Below are 18,931 nucleotides of genomic sequence, written 5' to 3'. Positions count from 1 at the left end.
TCCACTGATGAAGCAGCAGCTCCGTGTCCTGCCATGTCCAGGTCAGACAAGGGCACCGCTTCAGGCCTCTGTTGCTACCATGCACGTGCCAAAGAGCCGTGATGGCTGAGAACAGGTAAAGACCGCGAGGATGGAGGAGCGTCAGGAACATTAACTGCAGCAGCCCTGTGTGTGCCGGCTCCTGCCCTACACCATGAGTCACCCTGCGAGGGGCACGATACACCCCTAGTCGCACCCCCCCGCTTGCAGCGTACAACGGGGCACAGGCGCCGAGATGCGGAGCCCTTCCCCTCTCGCTCCCCTCTCGCCGCTGGCCTCGGCAGCGCTGCCTGCGCCCGCGCACATCCCCGCACATCCCGGCGCCGCGGTCACCCATCCCGGGCCGGACCGCGCAGCTCCTGCTTAGCTACACACACCGCGCAAACACCTAAGCTGCCGGCAGTGCCCCCCGCCAACACGCACACACCCCCAGCTGCTCGGCCATTGGCTCGCGTTCCGCTCCACGTGACCCGTCCGTGGCCGGCTCCGCCCAATCAGCACCGCGAGGCCGCGGCGGCCATGGAGGCGGGCGGCGCGAAGCGGCCCAAGGAGACGCAGGTGGGTAGTGAGTGACGGCCCCAACGGTCCCCGGTAACGGTCATCAGTAACGGTCATTGGTAACGGTCGCTGTCCCCGCAGGGCCTGGAGAGGAAGGTGGACTGGCGGCGCTGGAAGCAGGAGCGTAAGGCCGGGCCCTCGCGCGGGATGGGGAAGCAGGGGCACCGGGGCGCCACCGGGCCGCTGGTACCGGTCTGTGAACGTCCCCCTGCTCGGAGGGAGCCCCCTCCGTCCGCTCCTTCCTCTCCTCCCCTTCCACATCCAGCCGTGGCGGCGGGGGAGGTCACTGTTTAACAGGCCATGCTTCTCTCTACCCCCCCCCCCACCTCATTCCCCAGGGAAAGCGGAGAAGAAAAAATGGAGGGAAATAAAGCTCATAAAGAAACTGGAGAAGCAGAGGATGCAGGAGCTCGCTGCGAAGGAGCAGGCACAAAAGAAAGAGGAGCAGAATGAGGATAAAGGTAATGCTGCTGCTGCTTGTGGTAGCCGAGGAGAGGACCGTGAACAGGGGCTGGGGAAAAAAGGGGGTTGTGAAAAGTCAAAAATCTGTGTTGATGCTGGGGGGGTGGTAGTTGTACATATCAACACAAAAGGTGAGGCTCAGCTCCAGCTACCTGCTAGACATCACGATTGGCAGGAGGCATAAACACAGTATAGTAGGCACTGCCAGGGAAGCTTTTATTAACAGAAAATCCCTGGTTAAAATTTAAGATATTTAAGTTGTTCCCATTTCTCCCACGCTTATTCTCACTGAGGAAGCAAATAAAATGATGGAGATAGAAGAGCCACAGCCTGACATCTCCAACTGCATTCTGTTCCCCAGGGCGTCACTACACCCTGAGCGTGGCCCTGCCAGGCTCTATCCTGAATAACGCCCAGTCCCTGGAGCTGCGGACATACCTTGCTGGACAGATTGCTCGGGCTTGTGCCATCTTCTGTGTGGATGAGATTGTCGTTTTTGATGAGCATGGAGAAGACGTAAAGTAAACATGAGCTGCCTTGTTTCCCAGAAAACCTTACCTTTGTGCTTTTTGTTTCTCCGCTCTTTTCTTGAGCCGAGAATGTACCTCAAGAAAATGCTGTGATCACAGGCTGTTCTCTCTCTCTTTCAGGAGCGTGGAGGGGGAATTTGCAGGAATTGGGAAGAGAGGCAAGGCTTGTGTGCAGCTTGCTCGCATCCTGCAGTACTTGGAGTGCCCTCAGTAAGTGCAGGGTGGCCGGACTGTGCAGCAGGTGGGCTGGTAGCCAAATCTGGTGCCAGGTTCCATGGGTGTCTTCTGCAGAAGCAGGATCCAGACTATTTTTGCTGCAGTGTGTTGCACTAACCTGAGATCTTTCAATTACACCCATTAACAAGACAATAAAACAATCAGAAGAACAGAGAATGTAGGATAACAGGCTTAGTGTCTTAGAGATAGGTCAGGGAGCTAAGAATGAGAGAAGCATGCAGCTCATTGGAGTCAGGAAAATGTTAAATTGAGGCTTGAAACTGTTTTCATGTTTGAACTTTTCCTGTTAACAGGTACTTGAGGAAATCCTTTTTTCCAAAACACGAGGATCTGCAGTTTGCAGGTAGGAATCCTACTGCCTCCACCTCAGGCTGCTGGCTCCCCTCTTCCTGAGCTCTGACTCCTCAGAGTTGGAGAGCCTTTCCCCTCAGCAGGTTGAGCTGCCGTGGTCCACAGGAGCAGGGAGGGAGGGAACAGCAGAGCAGTTGTACTTGGTTGTTTTCCCTGAGTTTGTGTCCTTTTCTCAGCTGCCGCTTTCTTCTGTGCTGCCCTAGGGCTGCTGAATCCCCTGGACAGCCCCCACCACATGCGGGTGGATGAGGACTCAGAGTACCGAGAAGGTGTCGTGTTGGACCGGCCAACTAAGCCGGGCAGAGGCTCTTTTGTTAACTGTGGCATGAGGAAGGTAGGTCTGCGTGTGACCCGCAGATCCCCAGATGGCTCTCCCTGTCTCTCTGGCAGAATCGAGGTGGGCAGGGTGGGTCCTGTTGGGTTTCTGAAGGCCCCGTTTCAAGTGGGCTGGGATGGAGTTTAAAGCTTCCAGCTCCAGGCTGGAATGGGCCTCTTCTTGCCCAGAGGGTCCCTTCCCTCCCCGCTTCCCCCAGTACTTCAGGCTGACACTGCCGGTGACTGTCACTGCAGGAGGTGCGGATTGACAAGCAGCTGGATCCTGGTCTGCGAGTCACTGTGCGCCTGGAAGAACCTCAGAATCCAGGTAATCCACTGCTCCCCATGACATATGTAGGCTTGATTCTTGCAGGATCTGTTTTTTAAATGTGGTAACCTTCAAATTCCCAATGCTTGAAGATGCTCAGCAGCTCTGCATGCCCCCTTCAACCCTCCACAGCTTTATGGACACCCTTGCCACACTTCTCCAGTTTAGTGGAAAGAGTTGGCAGCTCTTTCACCAGTAATAAATATCCTGAGGGCACTTGCTCGCTTTCCATGACAGGCTCAGGATGGTGGTTCTTCGTTGTGCACCACAGCAGGACCTTTCCCCAGGACAATCTCACGATGTGGCTGGTCAAACCCAGCCCTCACGAGGAGGGCGCAAGGGATTGTCAATCTCTGTTTCCCTTTCAGACAGCAAAGTGCGGAAAGGCACCGTGGTGTCCTCACATCATCCTCGGACAGTGTCAGGCCTGTACTGGGGTTACAGCGTCCGCCTTGCCTCCTGCCTGAGTAAGTGTTTCCAGCCACTCACTGCCCTGCAGCAGAAACCAGCCTCGCCCACACCAATCTGAGCCATGAAGGTTGGGGAGTGAATCATCCCAGTTACCCAGCAGTACCTTGTCCTGGAAATCTGCTCACCTTGCTCCAAATGCTTCCAGCAGTTGAAGGCACACAAGGAGTCAGTGCTTGTCTCCACGCTGCTCATCTCCCCAGTACCCAGCTCCTGCTCACTTACATGAAAGCACACAGTGACATTTGAGCTCAGGAAAATCAAAAGCTCTTCCCCTGTCTCCTCACTGATTGGACCTCCTAGGCAACCCATAAGCTCTGAAATTTAAAGGTCTCTGGCATAGACTGTACAGAGCTTTATCTAAAACAGAGATGTGCCACCTGGCTGTGTTGAGCCACAGGCAAATGTAGCCACTGCTTCTGCTTTAGCCAACGAAGAGCTCGTGGTGCCCGTTTGAGCTTTCACGAAAGGGTACTCACCCATGGGGTGAGAAAGGTGCTAGGAAGCCCCAACACCTAGAGGATAACATAGGAAAGAGGGAGAGCAGGCCTGCACTTACTGCACCTTCAGATACACTAGCAACACGGAGAAGCAATTCCCTTTCTGCTGCTAGCAGTTACCTATGAAGCCTTTGAAGCTGTTGAAAGAGGCCTGAGCATGGTGAGGCCCCACGCAGATAACCGCGCGTTGTGCTCGTTTCCCAGGTGCCGTCTTCTCCGAGTGTCCCTTCAAGGAAGGCTACGACCTCTCTATTGGGACCTCGGAGCACGGGAGCCCCGTGGACCAAGCCAGTCTCCCCTCCTTCAGGTACATGTCATCCCCACCTTGGTGTTCTCCCAGATGGGGCTGTTCCCAGGTGCACGTGCAGGACTCGCACGCGGGCTCCTGGCTGTGCTCTCCTGGGCTGCGGAGCTTCCCCAGGGAGGCTGCTGCATTGGGCAGTTGTCAGCAGAGCACCCAGCTCCCTGCCTCAGTGATGCAGAGGAGCTTGAGCACAGATTACACCTACCTGGACACAAAAATGTGTCCTTTTCTTGCAACCTGCAAAGCAAAGTTTAAAAAAAAGACAGCAAAGCAAATTCTTAATCCACTTCATTGTCCGAGGCACATGAAGAGCTCTCCTGGGTAAAAAGAGGGGAGAGGGACAGTCTCCCTGCTAATCGTGTCCTGCGTTCCCTCTCAGGCACGCCCTGGTCGTGTTTGGAGGTCTCCAGGGCTTGGAAGCTGGGGTTGATGCAGACCCAAACCTGGAGGTCACTGACCCAAGTGTCCTGTTTGACCTCTACCTGAACACCTGTCCCGGCCAAGGCAGCCGAACCATCAGGACGGAGGTAGGGCGGGCGGCCACGGCGCGGCCTCGGCAGCGACACGCGCTGCAAGGACATCGCTCGGTCTGTTGCAGGAAGCACTGCTGATCTCCCTGTCATCGCTGAGACCCCACATCGATGAGGCTGTGAAGACACCCAGAGACAGTCAAGGGAAGGAGATCCCCTGATGTTCCCATCGGCTGCAGACTGGCTCGAGGAAGAGCCCTTTGCTATTCAAGTGTCAATGGCTCCAAGAGCCCTTCGGGGCCGGGCCTGGGCAAAGCAAAAGACACAACATGACTGACGGTGCAGCAGGACTAAGTGTCTATTTGTGCTGGACACAAGAAGTCTGAGCTCTCCTGCTGCGTGGTCCAGGCCTGCATGCACCCCGGCCACAGGGGATACGCCTGACTGGGGGGCCACTTCAGGTATCCGGGATGGAGAATAAAACAATATCAAACCTCATCCACCTCAATGTGTGCAAATGTCTTGATAGGGACAAGGAACACCCACTAGGTGGAGATCCTGCACTCTCAGTGCTGCTGGAGCCCAGTGGACTTCACAGTTTAAGTCAACATAAGGAAGTCAAATTGCCGTCCTTACACCAGGAAGCAGTTCCTGTCCCACAGCCTCTCCTTCAACTCACAGCAGGAAGGGCTGCAGCTTCAGTGGGGCCTCAGATCTAAAAGACATACGTACATCTTGCCTTGGCTCTAATTAGAGATCTTAAACTCTATTTACAGTAAAACCAAGCAAGAAAACACCTGGAAAATTGGCTCTGTCCTCCTTACTGTTTAGGCTTTCAAGGCTTTGTTAAGAGCAGATAAGAAATGGTCAATACCCTGAGTTTTCAAAGCTTTACTGCTAAAAATCATCTTCTGAAATAAAACATTATACAATCCTTTTACCACAAAAGGGCAGGTACTCACCCATCTCACACCTCTTTTTCCCTGCCAAATATCTGAAATTAAGTAACTCGCCATTGTCTCTTAATGAGCCACACACAACTCAAAGGGAGTAAGTTACAGGAGCATCCTCAGTACTGCAGTTCTACAGGCAAACCCTGGACATGCTCTTAGACTATCGGGGGCTCAGGAGCCTCCTGCAGGACCTGCCTCCGAGACTGGCCTTGCACATCCACTTCAATATTGCCCTTCCTCCAGTCCTACGCAGAGAGAAGCACTGATTTAACATTATTTCACATTTAAAAGTGTGCAAGGAAACATAATTTTGCTACCTACTGCTGTCACAGTCCCTGCCAGAGGACACCTTAAGTTGTTTAGTCATGGCTCATCACTTCTTCCCAGCTGTGATGGCTTTTAAGTTACTTGTCTTCTTCAGGATGTTGGGGACAAAGAGGAGCCCCGAAGCCCTCTCGATGCTCTCAATGGGAACCAAGAATCGTTCAAGCGGGATGTTCTCATCCACAGGGCTGTTGGGCATCACGTAGGAGCGCAGCTCAATCTCTCCACTCTCCTTCTCCAGGATGAGCACCTTGAAGAAATGGGTGGGCACAGCCACGTTGTTCTTCCCAATCACCTGGTACTTGACGTACATCTTCCCATCCGCTTCCATCCTGTGCCAAGAGCAATGGCTGTTACCGTTACCTCCTGCCCTGGTCCCACATTTACCTTCTCAGCTCTCCTGCAACACCCAAGTGCCACCTCCAACATGGCACAGAGCATCCTGTGTATAAAAGCCTTATGTTGTATCTCTGGAAAACAGCACTAGAATAGATGCCACAGTTAATGATAGCAGCTGGGCAAGAGCCACAGAAATGGATCCCACCTGGGAAAGGTCTGACCCTAACTGCTCCTGAAATCATCTGCTAAGTTGGAAACAGGTAAACTAATCCCAACCCCAAGAAAACACTTGTCCACAGGCCCTACACACATAGACGGACTCACTGAACAGGGGCTGAGCAAATCAGTTTGCTGCATGCTCAGGAAACTGGAATCCCTCAGCCTTGTTTAACCCCACAATGTGCTGCTGTCCCTACACAGCCCTCACATTTACCTGGGCAGGAAAAGAGGTCCCGTGCAGACGTATACGTTCTTGTTGTTCCTAGCCAAACTCCTGCTGTACTTCTCAAGGTTATTCCACGCGTTCTGGTTCAAGTGGGGCACCTAGAAGCACAATCAGGGCAATGCAGGTGGGAAGGTCACTCAGGGGACGCTTCCTCATGGCTCCGTTTTCCTCAAGAACACGTGGCTTCTGCACAACATTTCTCAGCAGGGCACTTTACAGAGAGGCTGTGACTGTCACCTCCTCCATGGAGGCTGCCTAAGGAGAGATCCTGGTTCACTCCCACCAATGGCCCCTGCGGATTTCAGGCCCGCATTTTTGTGAGCATTTAACATCCCGTTCAACGTGCTGTGCTGAAGTAAACTGGGGTCTTTTTGACAGCAAAAACGCATTTGCAGGACGAGGGTCTAGCACAAAGCCCACCACCCCCAAGCCACTTTGGTCCCTTTCTGTCCCTAGCGAGGGACGATGCCAGGGATGCCTAGGCCCCTTGGCCAGCAGCCTGGCTGGGTGCGGGAGCCCTCCCTACCTGCGGGGCGACGTTGCTCAGGTAGAAGGTGTCCTGCATGGCCTTCTGGCTCCACTTGTGGTTGGCGGCGGCGGCCAGGTGGCCGCGGTCGAAGCCGCTGCCGCGGTAGTCGGCGTTGGTGGCGCGGTGGTACTCGTGCACCGAGGCGTCCTCCTGGAAGTCGCAGGCGGCGCGCTCGGAGGCGCCGCGCAGCGTGTCCCGGTTGAGGCGCTCGATGACCCAGAGCGCGCTGCGGCTCCGCGGGTCGTAGCAGAGCACGTAGGACTCGCGGCTCCGCAGCTGCGCCAGCCCCGGCAGCCCGTACTTGGCGAGCTCGGGGCCGCCCGCGGGCTGCGGCGGCAGCGCCTCGGCGGCCGCCAGCACCGGCACCACGGGCAGGCGGCCCAGCAGCCCCGCGCCGCCCGGCTCGCCGCGGCGCCGCGCCGTGACGGCGGCGCCCAGCCCGGCGCCCAGCGCCAGGGCGCCCGCGGGCAGCAGCCAGCGGCCCCGCAGCATGGCCGGCTCCGCTCGCGCCCGCCGAGCGGCCGCCCCTTAAAGCGGCGCCGCGGGAAGGCCGGGCTGCGGCCGCGCAAACGCCGCCGGGCCCCGCACGCGGCGCGGGGCCGCTTTAAGAGCGAGCGGGCGCCTCGGCGCGGCGAGGGAGCCATTTTAGTGGGGAGCGCCCAGGGCGCGCGGCGCTGAGGGGAGCTGAGGGGAGCGCGGGGCTACCAAAGCGCCCGGGTGCCCCGCGGCCGCCGGGACCCCCAGCCTCACCCCGAGTCACGTCACCAAGAGATGTTCGCACAAGGCCACCACCTTTAGCTAAAGGAAACCTTACAAAAAAAAAAAGTTTAAAAAGCAGCCTAAAAGTTTTATAGAGTGATGAAATGTTTGCCATACTCTGACACAGCTCTTTCCAGGCAAGGTTTTTTTTTTTTTTTAAAAAAAAAAAAGTTTAAAAAGCAGCCTAAAAGTTTTATAGAGTGATGAAATGTTTGCCATACTCTGACACAGCTCTTTCCAGGCAAGGTTTTTTTTTTTTTTTAAAAAAAAAAAGTTTAAAAAGCAGCCTAAAAGTTTTATAGAGTGATGAAATGTTTGCCATACTCTGACACAGCTCTTTCCAGGCAAGGTTAAAAAAAATTACTTTGGAAAACTAACAGATTTGTTGCTTTCTTTTCCTGGGAAAGGGTGTTTTAGGCTAAAACAAAATCACCAACACTGGCTAAGGGAAAGTAGCCGCTATTCCCAAATGCCCCCAGCTCCCCTAAAGCAGCCTGTGACCTTCCTTCCACTCACTGCCAAACTGAGCAACAATATGTCAGAGTGTCATCTCAAAAGTCAAGGTTGGGAGCCATCACAGCCGACTCCAACTCTCGTTATTCTGTTTCTTCTACCTTATCATCAAGGCTGCAAAATTTCCAGAGGCCTGAATTACAGCAAGGTGAAGAAAGGGTAGAGCAAGTCCTTTCCTTAGAAGGAAGGACCATCTCTTCCCACATCCAGCATGGTTTTCTATTTTTCCTCCTAGGAAAGGGTCCCCCCCTTCCCCTGGTTGGCAGCCTATGAAGATTTACCAAGAGCTCTTTAAACTTCCTCTCTTTAGGCCCCTACAAAACGGGGTCCTCAAGGGACCTTCTGGTCCCAGGAACTGCTGCAGATTCTGGATGAGAAGCCCAAGGTGGAACCGTGTTTCTTGGCCATACAAGCAAGGAACCACCCTGGGCTAGTTAATAGCATCCGGCCTCAACAACATCACCAGCCGTCTTAAATAACGAAGCCAAGGCAACTCACCAGAAGTGCCAAAGGCTTTTCTCCCCTCTGTAAGCACTCTTTTGCCCTTAAAGTAGTTACTAGCAGTTCTTTAATCCCTAGGGATGGAAAGGCTGCATGTTTCCTCTACCCGAGAGCCTCCTGCACTGCTGTGGGAAGAGCCACCTCCCTGAAACCCCTCAGGTGTTTGCAGTGCTACAGTCCAACAGCAGAGTCAGAGATGGGGCAGCCCCACTGCAGTAGAAGTTGACCTCAGGGCTCAAAAACTACTCTCAGAACAAGTAGAGATTCATTGGAAAGTAACATTTTTAATCCTGATTGGCCTGCTGCATTTTCAGGTTATTTTAAGGAGTCTTCTAGACATTCAGAGGAAGAACCCTTGCAGACACTCCTGCTAGCAGTTAAACACCACAGTTTGGGGAAAAACAGCACTTACTGAGGGGACCTGAATTGGACAGCCCAGGTACTCATGGAAGTGAGAGCCCAAGTAGTGCACGGAATGTAAGAGAGCAACAATATTTACAGCAGTTCAGAGGCAGAGCATGTTGCAGGAGGTCCAATACTGCCTAGGAGTTTCATCCTCCAGTTCTGCATTTGTATCTACCAGCTGGCTCTAAGGTCTGACTCTCAGCCTCTCTAGTGTACCCAAGAGCTGAGCCCACGAGACCAGCTAGAATAGCTCACTGAGAGGAGGCAGGAGCATCCATCCAGTGGTTACAGTAGGCAGGATGCTCCATCACACAGCTGTGCTATCGGTTCCATATTTCCTGGAGGACAAAAAAAAAATCTACCCTCTATAAAGAATTTCAGCACAGAGGGATACAGTTAGCCAGAGGCATTAGCTACAGATTGCTTAAACCTTCAGTTGCTCTTGTTCCACCACAGCAGCAACACCTGGCTGCATCTGTGTCGCTACAGCATCATTTGAAGAGTCAGAAAAAAACCCAAAAAATAACAACTGCTTGAGGTTGCCAAAAAGAACATAAAAATGTGTTTCAACCTGTCCTCTGGTGTCCTCAGCCCCTCTAGTGAAAACTACAGTAGCTTACAAAGAACTGGCCTCAGGTGAAGGAAATAACGCTAGTACAAAAGCTGACTAACCCCTCTCGCTAGGGCCTTTTTAGCCCATCAGCAGCGTAAGCAGATCTTAGAAAGTAAAAGACCGACCTTTAACAAATCAGTACCCATAAATACAGAAAAGTGCAGTGTCAAACAGCTACGCAGAGGTGAGCCAGCACGGCACAGAAAGAATAAAGCATGCTGGATTAGTGTTTGAGAGCTTTTGCACAGTCAGAGCACTTGGGTGCTCTAGTTCCTCCCAGGGAGGAAGATTATGGTTCTGATCAGTTTGACATTCCTGCAGGTCAACATTTCTCACTCACCTAAGCCTGATCCACTGTATTTGAAATGCAACGGTTTCCCTCTCAAGAGGGACAAACCTCCAATTCAGGACAGCGACTCCCATAGGACTGGTACACAGAGAAGGGGACCATCCCTAGGAGTCAGCCAACGACTGAAATGCTTGTATCCCCGCTGGAACACACCAGAAAAAGACATGGTACAGGTCTGACCTAAAAGCAAAAAACTCTTCCCTGGCAAGAATTGCTGTTAAGTAATTCCAAGGTTACTGTGACTACAGCTTATGTGGGGCAGTATTATGCAAGTCAATGAGGCAGAAAACCACAACGTCATGCCTGTACTAGCCCCTAGATACAGCTGTCTTCACAGCATGTACTAGATGCCCATTTCTTGTGTTTCAGAATCCTGATTGTAGCTGCATATCCTCCAGTTCAGAGCTCAGAAACCAGTATTGCTGCTGATCAGACTGCTAGAGGTGTCAGCCTCCCTGCAGCAACAACTGCCTGCTCTAAGGCTGTGCGTAATAAGGCTTGACTTAACCTAAACCTCCCTCGTTGATTAAAACCACCAGTTTGTCTTTCGAGGAGACCTTGTTGATAAGGCGACTCTGGGTTCGGGCGACTTCCGTGCGCAAAGCAGCGCGCTGTAACTGTGTCCAACCATCTCAGCTTCTCCAAGTCTCTCCCTCCTGTGGCAGTCCGAACAGCTGGATGTCAGATGACACACACCAGAAGCTGATGCAGTCCTCCTTTTTGCACATCCCCGTGATGGCTAAGTGCAGACATGAAGGAGAAGAATCCAGAAGCTACGTGAACGGCAGAATGAGCGACTCCAGTGGGATACATTCTATTTAGAGGAGAAAGATCCTTCTATACTCACCCACCAACTTCACTGGATCCAACCTGTCCCTTCCTCATCAGAAGTTACTCCACACGAGCATACTTCCATAATGCAGAAGGATTTCATCCCACAGGACTTGAGGGATACGCAGATAGATGGTTTCTTTCTCCCCAGACTTAAAGTCATTTAAAAAAGATACAAAGGACTGCTTTTGGCAGTATGGAGGCATTTAAGATTTGAAAAATATGGAGTGCAGGACCCAAGTAGATGGGGAAGTATTCAGTCCTTGACCTAATAAATAGAGTAGAAGAAAATCTTCCAGGTGGCCAGTTGCCAAAACACAAAACTTGAAGTCCTGCAGAGATCTCTAGGAGTTTTAGTGCATCACCCTGTGTGGGGGCATCTCCTAGGATCCACTGCCATGCAGTTTCTCTGCCATGCACTTTTTGCCAGGCTCATGGATTATTTGGAATCCTGAAGTTCCTTTGCCTTCTTCAAAATCAGGTGGACATCAGAGATAGGATAATCCTGCATCAAAGAAACAAAGTGATATAAGTGTCTCCTTAACAGTCCTTGCACACACCGCTCCACCCAAGCGGGACAACCCTTAACAATAGCATTCTCAGCCACACTGATTAACACCTCTAAGCTTGAGGTTAAACATTATCTTCAGCTACTCCCCTAACTAACTGTTCCCTGGTTTATTTTGTAACTGATCAAGTCTGAATGACCTTCAAGAAGGCTTTTTATTTCTCCTCCAAGGGTACAGCTAAGCTGCCTTGATACAAGTACTATCTTCATGCCAGAGGGCTTTATCAAAGGCAGCACCGTGCTCAGTCCAAGGCAAGAACTGGCAGAATCAGAGATATTCTACTGTTCAGTGCAGGTGTTTACAGCCCTGGGCTCTTGCAGACCTCAAAACTAAACAAAAGCCACTTGCCAACAAACTTAAGACTGTTATACAGGGTTCACATCTTTGCTGGAAATCATTCAGTTATTTGCAAACCAAAACAAGGTTAAAAAAAACTCTAGCATAGAGCTTATTCTACAAGCGTAGAAGTTTTTGTGGGGTAGGAAGGGTGTGTAAGTGAAAAAAAAAAAAGTCTTCATTTTAACGGTGGTGCTGGACTTCAGAGAGCAGCACTGTGTCCCACAGACAGAAGACCAAAGAACATTATGCTCTGACATAGAGGCCACATAGCACCAAGATATAGCAGAAAAGGTGAGGGAGAGGGAAACAGAAGGAGGAGATTCAGACAGCGCTCAGAAAACAGAACTGACAGTGTTCAGCCATCTTCTGTGTATGGAAACGAAAACCAGCACAGGGAAAATCAGCAGCCTGGGGAGCAGGGACAGAGACACCACCACCCAGAAAGCCCAAGCAGTTAACTAAAAGTTATTTGTCTTTAGCGAGCTCATGAGGACAGTTTCCTGATGGGTGATGGGGACCACAGTGCACAGAGGCTCACACTTCCAGTAACAGCCATGCTCTAATACCAAGCTTGAGATTTCTTGCACACAACCATCAGAAATGTGGCAATTCTCTTCAGACAGGCATTCTCCTGGGATATCCTAGGGTCATCATGCTGTCTCACAGTATTATTTCAAGAGCTTTTCAAATTACTTCCCATTTCTGCTGTATTTAACTCTTACCTGTAGCAGCCTCATGTTCAGAGTGAAGTCTCCTTCCAGCAACTGATCCCGGATTAGTCTGAAAGATGGAAATTAATCCAGCTACTTCTGATTCTTTACAGAGAAACTTTTAACCATGGGCCACAGGTGGCCTTTATAGATACTTTTGAGAACATGTTCTCCATCGTGACAGATGACTACAGCCCGTTCACGGGACACATTAACCTGTGCCTGTAGAAGACTCCCGAATCCATGAATTTATGTAAAGGAGGGAAAGAAAAGGGCAGGAAAGAGCTGCTGTCACTATACTTACGTCAACATGGCACAACAGACGAGCAGAAGAAAATCAAAACGCTTGTCATCAGCAAAGAGGGAGTCCCAGATACGGATGACATCTGGCAGCAGGAACTCTTGGGACAAGAGCAGCGTCAGCCAGCGGAAGGCAAAGAACTGAGGTTTGATGTTCTGTTCTTGCTGTCAGACATGCACCAGGCAAAGAATGAGTACGTGCTCTCGGCCAGTTCCCTACAAGCAAGAGATGCACCCCATGTTGCCATCCCCATCTCCACCCTGATAGGGCTCCAGGCTGCCAACTCACACTGCAGCAGCAGCAAGGCCACCGCCTCCTTTGAAGCCTCTGGCATTTACATTGTATTGAGAGAGAGTATGAACAGCTATCTGTGTCTATAGACAAGTCAGAAAATGCTCTTCTCCAAGACATGGAGTAAAGGAACTTTTCCTGTCCTAAAGGCACTGGTTGGGTCAGTCTAGTTCTACTTTTCAAGCCACTTAAATGCTGTTCCAAGGGGAACACTGATCTCCAACCCTTTCCCCCTCAAAAGGGATGCTGTTTTGATCAAGATTGCCTCTGCTTTCCAGAAGTCCTATATTTACCACGAATTTACTATTTACAAAAAAAAGACAGAGATGGAGCAGAGCTCATACACATAGCTATAAGCAATTTTAGCCTGCAGCTTTTTTTTTCCCTCTATTTAAAAATAAAATAAAATAAATAAAAGGAGCCAAAATTTTAAGCATGTCAAATGATTTCAGGTCCTGACAACCCAGGACTAGCTGCAGCACCAGCAAAACCATTTCCTGCCAGCTGAACAGGGAGCACTTTATTTTCTCCCCGCTGAATGAGCCTTCAGCCAACACTGCAGGTTGTGTCACTGCACTGACAGACCAATTTTGGATTACACAAGAAACACATCCTGAGTTTTGTAAGTGCAACATGATTTGGTGAAGGACGGAGTACTAAGAGCAACTTTTCCTTCCAAGTTCTCCTTGGCCTTTGACACTAAATGGACTGCAAGATTTCAAACTGCTTTCAGCAAAAGCTGCCTTCCAGATGCTCTGCAAACCCTCTACCAAAACAAAAAAACCCAAAACATTGAGAGGTCCTCAGATGAAGAAAAATGGTCCAATTTGCTGGGTTTTGGTTTACTTCCACAGTGATTTCTAGGTCCAGTTTAACTAGAGTTAAACTCCAGTTTAAGTCAGGGCATTCAGTGGCAGAGGGATGACTTTCTTTTTAAAATTGTAATTTAAAAGACACACGTAATCCCTGTGATCTGAGCTTCCAAGGATTTTCACAGGAAAGCTCCTGTTTAGCCTGCTGAAAGCAAGAAAGCCCAGATTCCAGTTCCAACTAAGCTTCAACACAGGTGATCAGGGCCAAGTCACTCCAGAGTGGCAGCTTTGTGGCACTGTTTGCTTTCGCAGCCACGCACGGGAGGAAAGCTCTGCTGCGTCAGCTCCAAGGAGGCAGATAACACAGCCCTTGCCTAGGGGCAAAGTTCTTTCTACGCTCTCTCAACCTTCCTACTCAAGCACAGTAGAAGTTTAACAAGATGGGGTCACTGTTGAGTCCCACTCCTCACATTCCGACCACGACTCGGAGAAACACCGAGCTCCTCACCAGTTTCAAATACAGCTCCACATCTTTCTCCTTCAGGGTGGAATAGACCTTCTCCATTTTGTAGGTAATGCCACACTGAGAATCATCCAAGCTCTTAATGAAGTTGTCCCGAATCTCAGCCATTAGGTTGGTAAAGCAGAAAAATGTATCTGCTTCAGCGTGCTCTGAAAAAGAAGATGAGGGACGAGATGGAGCATCACTGACAGGCACCCAGATTTAGAACTGCTCTTGCTCAATAATCTGGCTGCTCTAGTGGATGCCAGTAGATCCAACAAGATCTCGGCTTGTTGGTCTGGCGCAAGTTTAGGCATTTTATTATTATTATTTTTAACCAGAAAAATCTACAGAGCCATGGCAACTAGAGAGCCTGTGTCAAACACAAGGTCTTCATGACATGGGGTCAGGAACCAGTTATCTGCTGGCGAGAGCACCATCTGCTCTGCCTGCTGCCCGCACACATCCTCAGAGCTCCGTGAAGCAGGAATCACCGGCCAAGTCCTCCCCTTCCACCCTCTTTCATAAGCTATGCACAGTACAAGCAAACAATTGCTTACAAGGCACTTAAGTTTCAGTCAGGAAGTGCAACTTGGATCCATACAAATCAACAACAACAAACACTTCCCATATCCTTACTACTCAGAGCCCACTGAGTTGTCAGTTCTCCAGGATCTTAAAAATTCCTTATTTCCTGCCCCGCACCCCATAATCAGTTGAAATATACTACCAGTATATTTCCAGATAGTTTTGTGTCACCTTTTAAAGACAACTAATGCAGCCCTCGGTTGAGTTTCCCAGCTCCCAGCATGGCAGCCTCAGCTGGGCACCAAGGCAGGTTAGTAAACATTTCCTGCAGGTCAGTCCCCCTGTGCAGCCCATCCCTGCACACCAGGGTTCTCCCAAGAGAGTCCCATTCCTGAAGCAGGTCTTCACATAGAGCATGCAGTACGAGAGCTGAGACGAAAGTCTCTCACCTTTCCACTCGCTGTTAGGGTCTGTAGCAAAGGTGTAGTAAAGAGGCCCCACTATTTCATTCATGCCCTGCACGTACGCGATGCCGGGGTTCAGCTTGGCATAGATGAACAGGATTCGCTCCACCACTTCCCAGTGAGCTTCACAGCCATTGGGCAGAACTTCATACTCGCTCAGAGAATTAGGAGGTGTTTTAAGAGGGGAGCTCACCTGAAGAGCAAGGTAAGACTAGGGCTGATTCTGGGTAATGAGCTGGTACAGTTTCTCACACGTGACAAGCTTGGCTCTTAACACACAGCTCCCCAAAAGATTTGGGCAGCATATCTTAAGCAGACAGGTATTCACACAGATCAAGACAGGTAACTCAGGAAGCACAAAAGCACTGAAGTCTGAGCACTGAATATATTGGAAGAATGAACCAGTCTGAACAGTTACAGTGTCCCCAAATCACAGCATAAGCTGCACTCGTGCAGTAAGAAAACATCTCAGTCCCATTTGTTAGTAATGGAGGGAAGAGACAAAGCTCTATTAGTAGCAAGCTACCTTCCCCAACAGCAAATATGTGCTGTTAACACAGTAATGCTCATGAGGGAGGAAAAAGACACCATGTTTCAGCAGATACCCAGCTCTTCCCAACCCCAGTGGTATGAGATCCAGGTCTGGAAGACCATGCACATTTAACTTCAGTGAATTTGCCCTTCAGTGCTTTGCTCCCATGCAGCAAGACATACAGGTCAGGAATAACATACCAATACCTTCCTGCAACTCTTAATTTCAGCAGGAGTCAGGAAAAAAAATCTTAAGATTAAATAAGCCCCTAATTCCTTACCAGGAATGTCAGCTGGTTCTTTACAACTGTCTAGCTACTAGAACAGGCAGCATTAGCTAGAATATTAGCCTAATTCCCTCACATATGCAGGGAGGGACAGGAATATAATGACAAATGATATTCCCCTTATCAGCTAGAATGCTTTGCCCTAGGGGCAACCCTCACGCAGCTCTTACATTTGTAACCCCACTGCGGTTTCGTGCCACTGTCTGTGACTTGAGTGTGGTCTGTTCCACCCGCTTGCGCAGCGTCTCAAACTCATTTTGAGGGTCCAGGATTAAGAGGCAGGGGTAGTCGGTCGGGCGTTGGAAGAATGCCATGTCTGGATACAGCCGCCTAGAACGGACACAGGAGGAAGTCAAGTACGAGAAGAGGAATTATGTGCCCTATCTGAAACAAGAAGCTTGGTTTAATAGAAAACTTCATTTTCAAAGCACAAAGCGTTAAATAAAACACTTTGGTTCAGCAACCTGAGTCATGACATACCTGACATCTTTGTCGATCTGGAGAAGCACTTCATTATCCTTGAAGTAGGTATTCCATCGACTGTCCGGGTTTGGATTGAGGGGCTAAAAAAGTGAACATAACACACACGTGAGTCTATCCATGGAAATGACTTTCCAGGAGAACATTTCCTTGCTAGAAGCACCTGCCATGACCCTCTCCTGTTTTTCAGGAGACCTGTAGCCAAGGTAGCCAGTTCCAAAGGACGAGACAAGGGATACACATATCTGTGAAAAGCTCCCTTCAGAACTATTGATGCTTTGTTAATAATTCAGACTGAAGACTACTAAGACATAAGTGCAGAGCTGGTACCTAGAAACGTTCCCTCCTGTCAGCAAGGCAAAACAGTCGGAAAGCTAAGCCAAGAGCAGCCAGGAGATTAACTCCAGAGCAACAGCTCGTAACTCTGGGGAACCTTCTGCACCATAAAGGCTGAACAGCACTTACATGATCTTCTAAGGTCACATCTTCCCTGGAAACACCCAGGTTGGCTTTGGCAATCCCAGGCTGGATAATCATTTCCTTCAGAAACTGGGAATACAGATCCCTTAAGGAGAAAAACAGGAAATTATGTGGAAGCAAGAGACTAAATCAAAGCAAGTATCCACACCAAGTTCAAATAGATCTTTTTGTACTACCCTGCTAGCCAGAGAACATTTGATTTGCTCTTCGGCTGAGTTCAAGTTAAGAGATCAATCCATCAACCCCACGAGACAGTCCACGGAACAGTGCATTCCACATAAGAATGCTTCATTGATATAGGTACTTAAATAATTAAGGAACTACTCCATTTCTCTACAGAGATCATTAGAAAGGAAGGAACAAATATAGATCTCCTCACCTCTGCTTCTTCAGCAAAGAGCTCCATAAGGCTTTCTCTAAAGGGAGGTAGTTCAAGAGTATCTGCAGAGACGAAAGACACAGAAATATATCAGTGTGTGGAGCATGAGCTACTAGATCTGCCAGATCAGCAAAGCAGACACGGCAGCTAGAACTGGCTCCCTCGAACAACTGAGAGCTCTCCTCTCTGCAGAGAGCCTGGTGCTTGGCCAAGGCACGGTCAGGAGTATCTCAGGGGCACGTTTTCAAAACAGGCCTTTTCGCATGGGAGGTCAATAGCAAACCTGAGCGAGGTCTGCTCCTCCCCTAATACTGTGCTCACGCAAAGACCAGACGGCCACTTTTTAGCATCCAAAATAATGACTAACCTGTAAATACTATTGCCACTGGGCCAAGCGCTAATCTCCACATGCTCATTCAGAGTGGATTTTAAACTCTGCATTTTTACTTGTGTTTATGATTTTATGCGCCCAAAAATATTTTCTGTGCTTCAGCAACCCAAAGCATCGCTTGCAGGAAACAAAAGCGCTCCAAACAAAACCCACCTTCCAGCACAGGCAGCGCAGCCCACCGTCAAAGGGGATTCCTGCGAAACACCAGGCAGAGAGACGGTTAATTCCCGCCGGCCCCCTCAGCAGGGCGCACGAGCGGCAGCGGGGCGCGTTTCTGCCGGGCATGAGACGTTTCCAAAGGGCCCCCCCCGCCCCGCGTCCCCCCGCGCGGGCCGGGGCCGCTCACCGCTGAAGCAGAGCTCGCGCAGCTTGGCCAGCGCCACCGTGGGCTCGCCCAGCACCTCCTGGAAGTCGGCGATCCTGCGGGGAGCAGGCCCCGAGGCGGCGGTTAGTGACGGCCCCGCTGCCCGCCCGCCCCCGGCCCGCCCGCCGCGCGGACCCACCTGCTCTGGTGCAGCCGCGACATGGCGGCCCCGCGCCCTGCGCCGCCCAAGCGCTCCGGCTGGAAACGAAGCGCGCGGGAGCCGGGGGGAACAGAGAAGGGGGGACGGGGGCGGGGCTGGGGAAGCCACGCCCCACCCGCCTACAGCGGGCGGGGACATCTCTGACCACGCCCCCTCCGTTGATCACACCTCCCTGGGGGAGGAGCGTCGAGTAGCCCCGCCTTCCCGCCGGGCCGCGCGT

The 18,931-nt window shown here is 50.9% G+C and overlaps 3 protein-coding genes across 5 annotated transcripts; 1 reads left to right on the top strand and 2 right to left on the bottom strand.

Annotated features, from left to right (window-relative positions):
* The first annotated feature begins 546 nt into the window (after nucleotides 1-546).
* Nucleotides 547-4,812, top strand: SPOUT1 (SPOUT domain containing methyltransferase 1). Its single transcript, XM_088525218.1, has 12 exons — nucleotides 547-597; nucleotides 679-721; nucleotides 936-1,058; nucleotides 1,421-1,580; nucleotides 1,710-1,799; nucleotides 2,120-2,169; nucleotides 2,381-2,511; nucleotides 2,748-2,820; nucleotides 3,189-3,287; nucleotides 3,993-4,095; nucleotides 4,472-4,619; nucleotides 4,691-4,812. The coding sequence occupies exons 1-12, from the start codon at nucleotides 559-561 to the stop codon at nucleotides 4,781-4,783; spliced, it is 1,152 nt and encodes a 383-aa protein (XP_088381344.1). The 5' UTR covers nucleotides 547-558; the 3' UTR covers nucleotides 4,784-4,812.
* A 626-nt stretch (nucleotides 4,813-5,438) lies between these two features.
* Nucleotides 5,439-7,644, bottom strand: ENDOG (endonuclease G). Its single transcript, XM_010228095.2, has 3 exons — nucleotides 7,150-7,644; nucleotides 6,612-6,721; nucleotides 5,439-6,171 (listed from the first exon to the last, which is right to left on the bottom strand). The coding sequence occupies exons 1-3, from the start codon at nucleotides 7,642-7,644 to the stop codon at nucleotides 5,889-5,891; spliced, it is 888 nt and encodes a 295-aa protein (XP_010226397.2). The 3' UTR covers nucleotides 5,439-5,888.
* Nucleotides 7,645-10,048: 2,404 nt separating this feature from the next.
* On the bottom strand, nucleotides 10,049-18,716 carry TBC1D13 (TBC1 domain family member 13). 3 transcript variants are annotated; one of them, XR_015913395.1, is made up of 13 exons: nucleotides 18,691-18,716; nucleotides 18,534-18,607; nucleotides 18,341-18,381; nucleotides 17,797-17,858; nucleotides 17,403-17,502; nucleotides 16,938-17,020; nucleotides 16,628-16,787; nucleotides 15,625-15,832; nucleotides 14,654-14,817; nucleotides 13,046-13,206; nucleotides 12,754-12,811; nucleotides 11,140-11,628; nucleotides 10,049-11,065 (listed from the first exon to the last, which is right to left on the bottom strand). XR_015913395.1 is itself a non-coding variant. In XM_088525215.1 (12 exons), the coding sequence occupies exons 1-12, from the start codon at nucleotides 18,711-18,713 to the stop codon at nucleotides 11,563-11,565; spliced, it is 1,200 nt and encodes a 399-aa protein (XP_088381341.1). In that variant the 5' UTR covers nucleotides 18,714-18,716; the 3' UTR covers nucleotides 10,049-11,562. The 3 variants fall into 3 exon arrangements, 2 of the variants coding, with proteins under 2 accessions (XP_088381341.1, XP_088381342.1); XM_088525215.1 differs by having other exon boundaries at nucleotides 10,049-11,628; XM_088525216.1 differs by lacking the exons at nucleotides 10,049-11,065; nucleotides 11,140-11,628; nucleotides 12,754-12,811 and having other exon boundaries at nucleotides 13,156-13,257.
* Between the last annotated feature and the right edge of the window lie 215 nt (nucleotides 18,717-18,931).

The sequence above is a fragment of the Tinamus guttatus genome, unplaced genomic scaffold (assembly GCF_059628265.1).
Source record: "Tinamus guttatus ecotype Peru unplaced genomic scaffold, ASM5962826v1 Tinamus_guttatus_pri_ptg000226l, whole genome shotgun sequence".
In the NCBI taxonomy this organism is placed as follows: domain Eukaryota; kingdom Metazoa; phylum Chordata; class Aves; order Tinamiformes; family Tinamidae; genus Tinamus; species Tinamus guttatus.
Note: the sequence above shows the minus strand (reverse complement) of the source record. Positions and strands in the feature narration are given on the sequence as shown.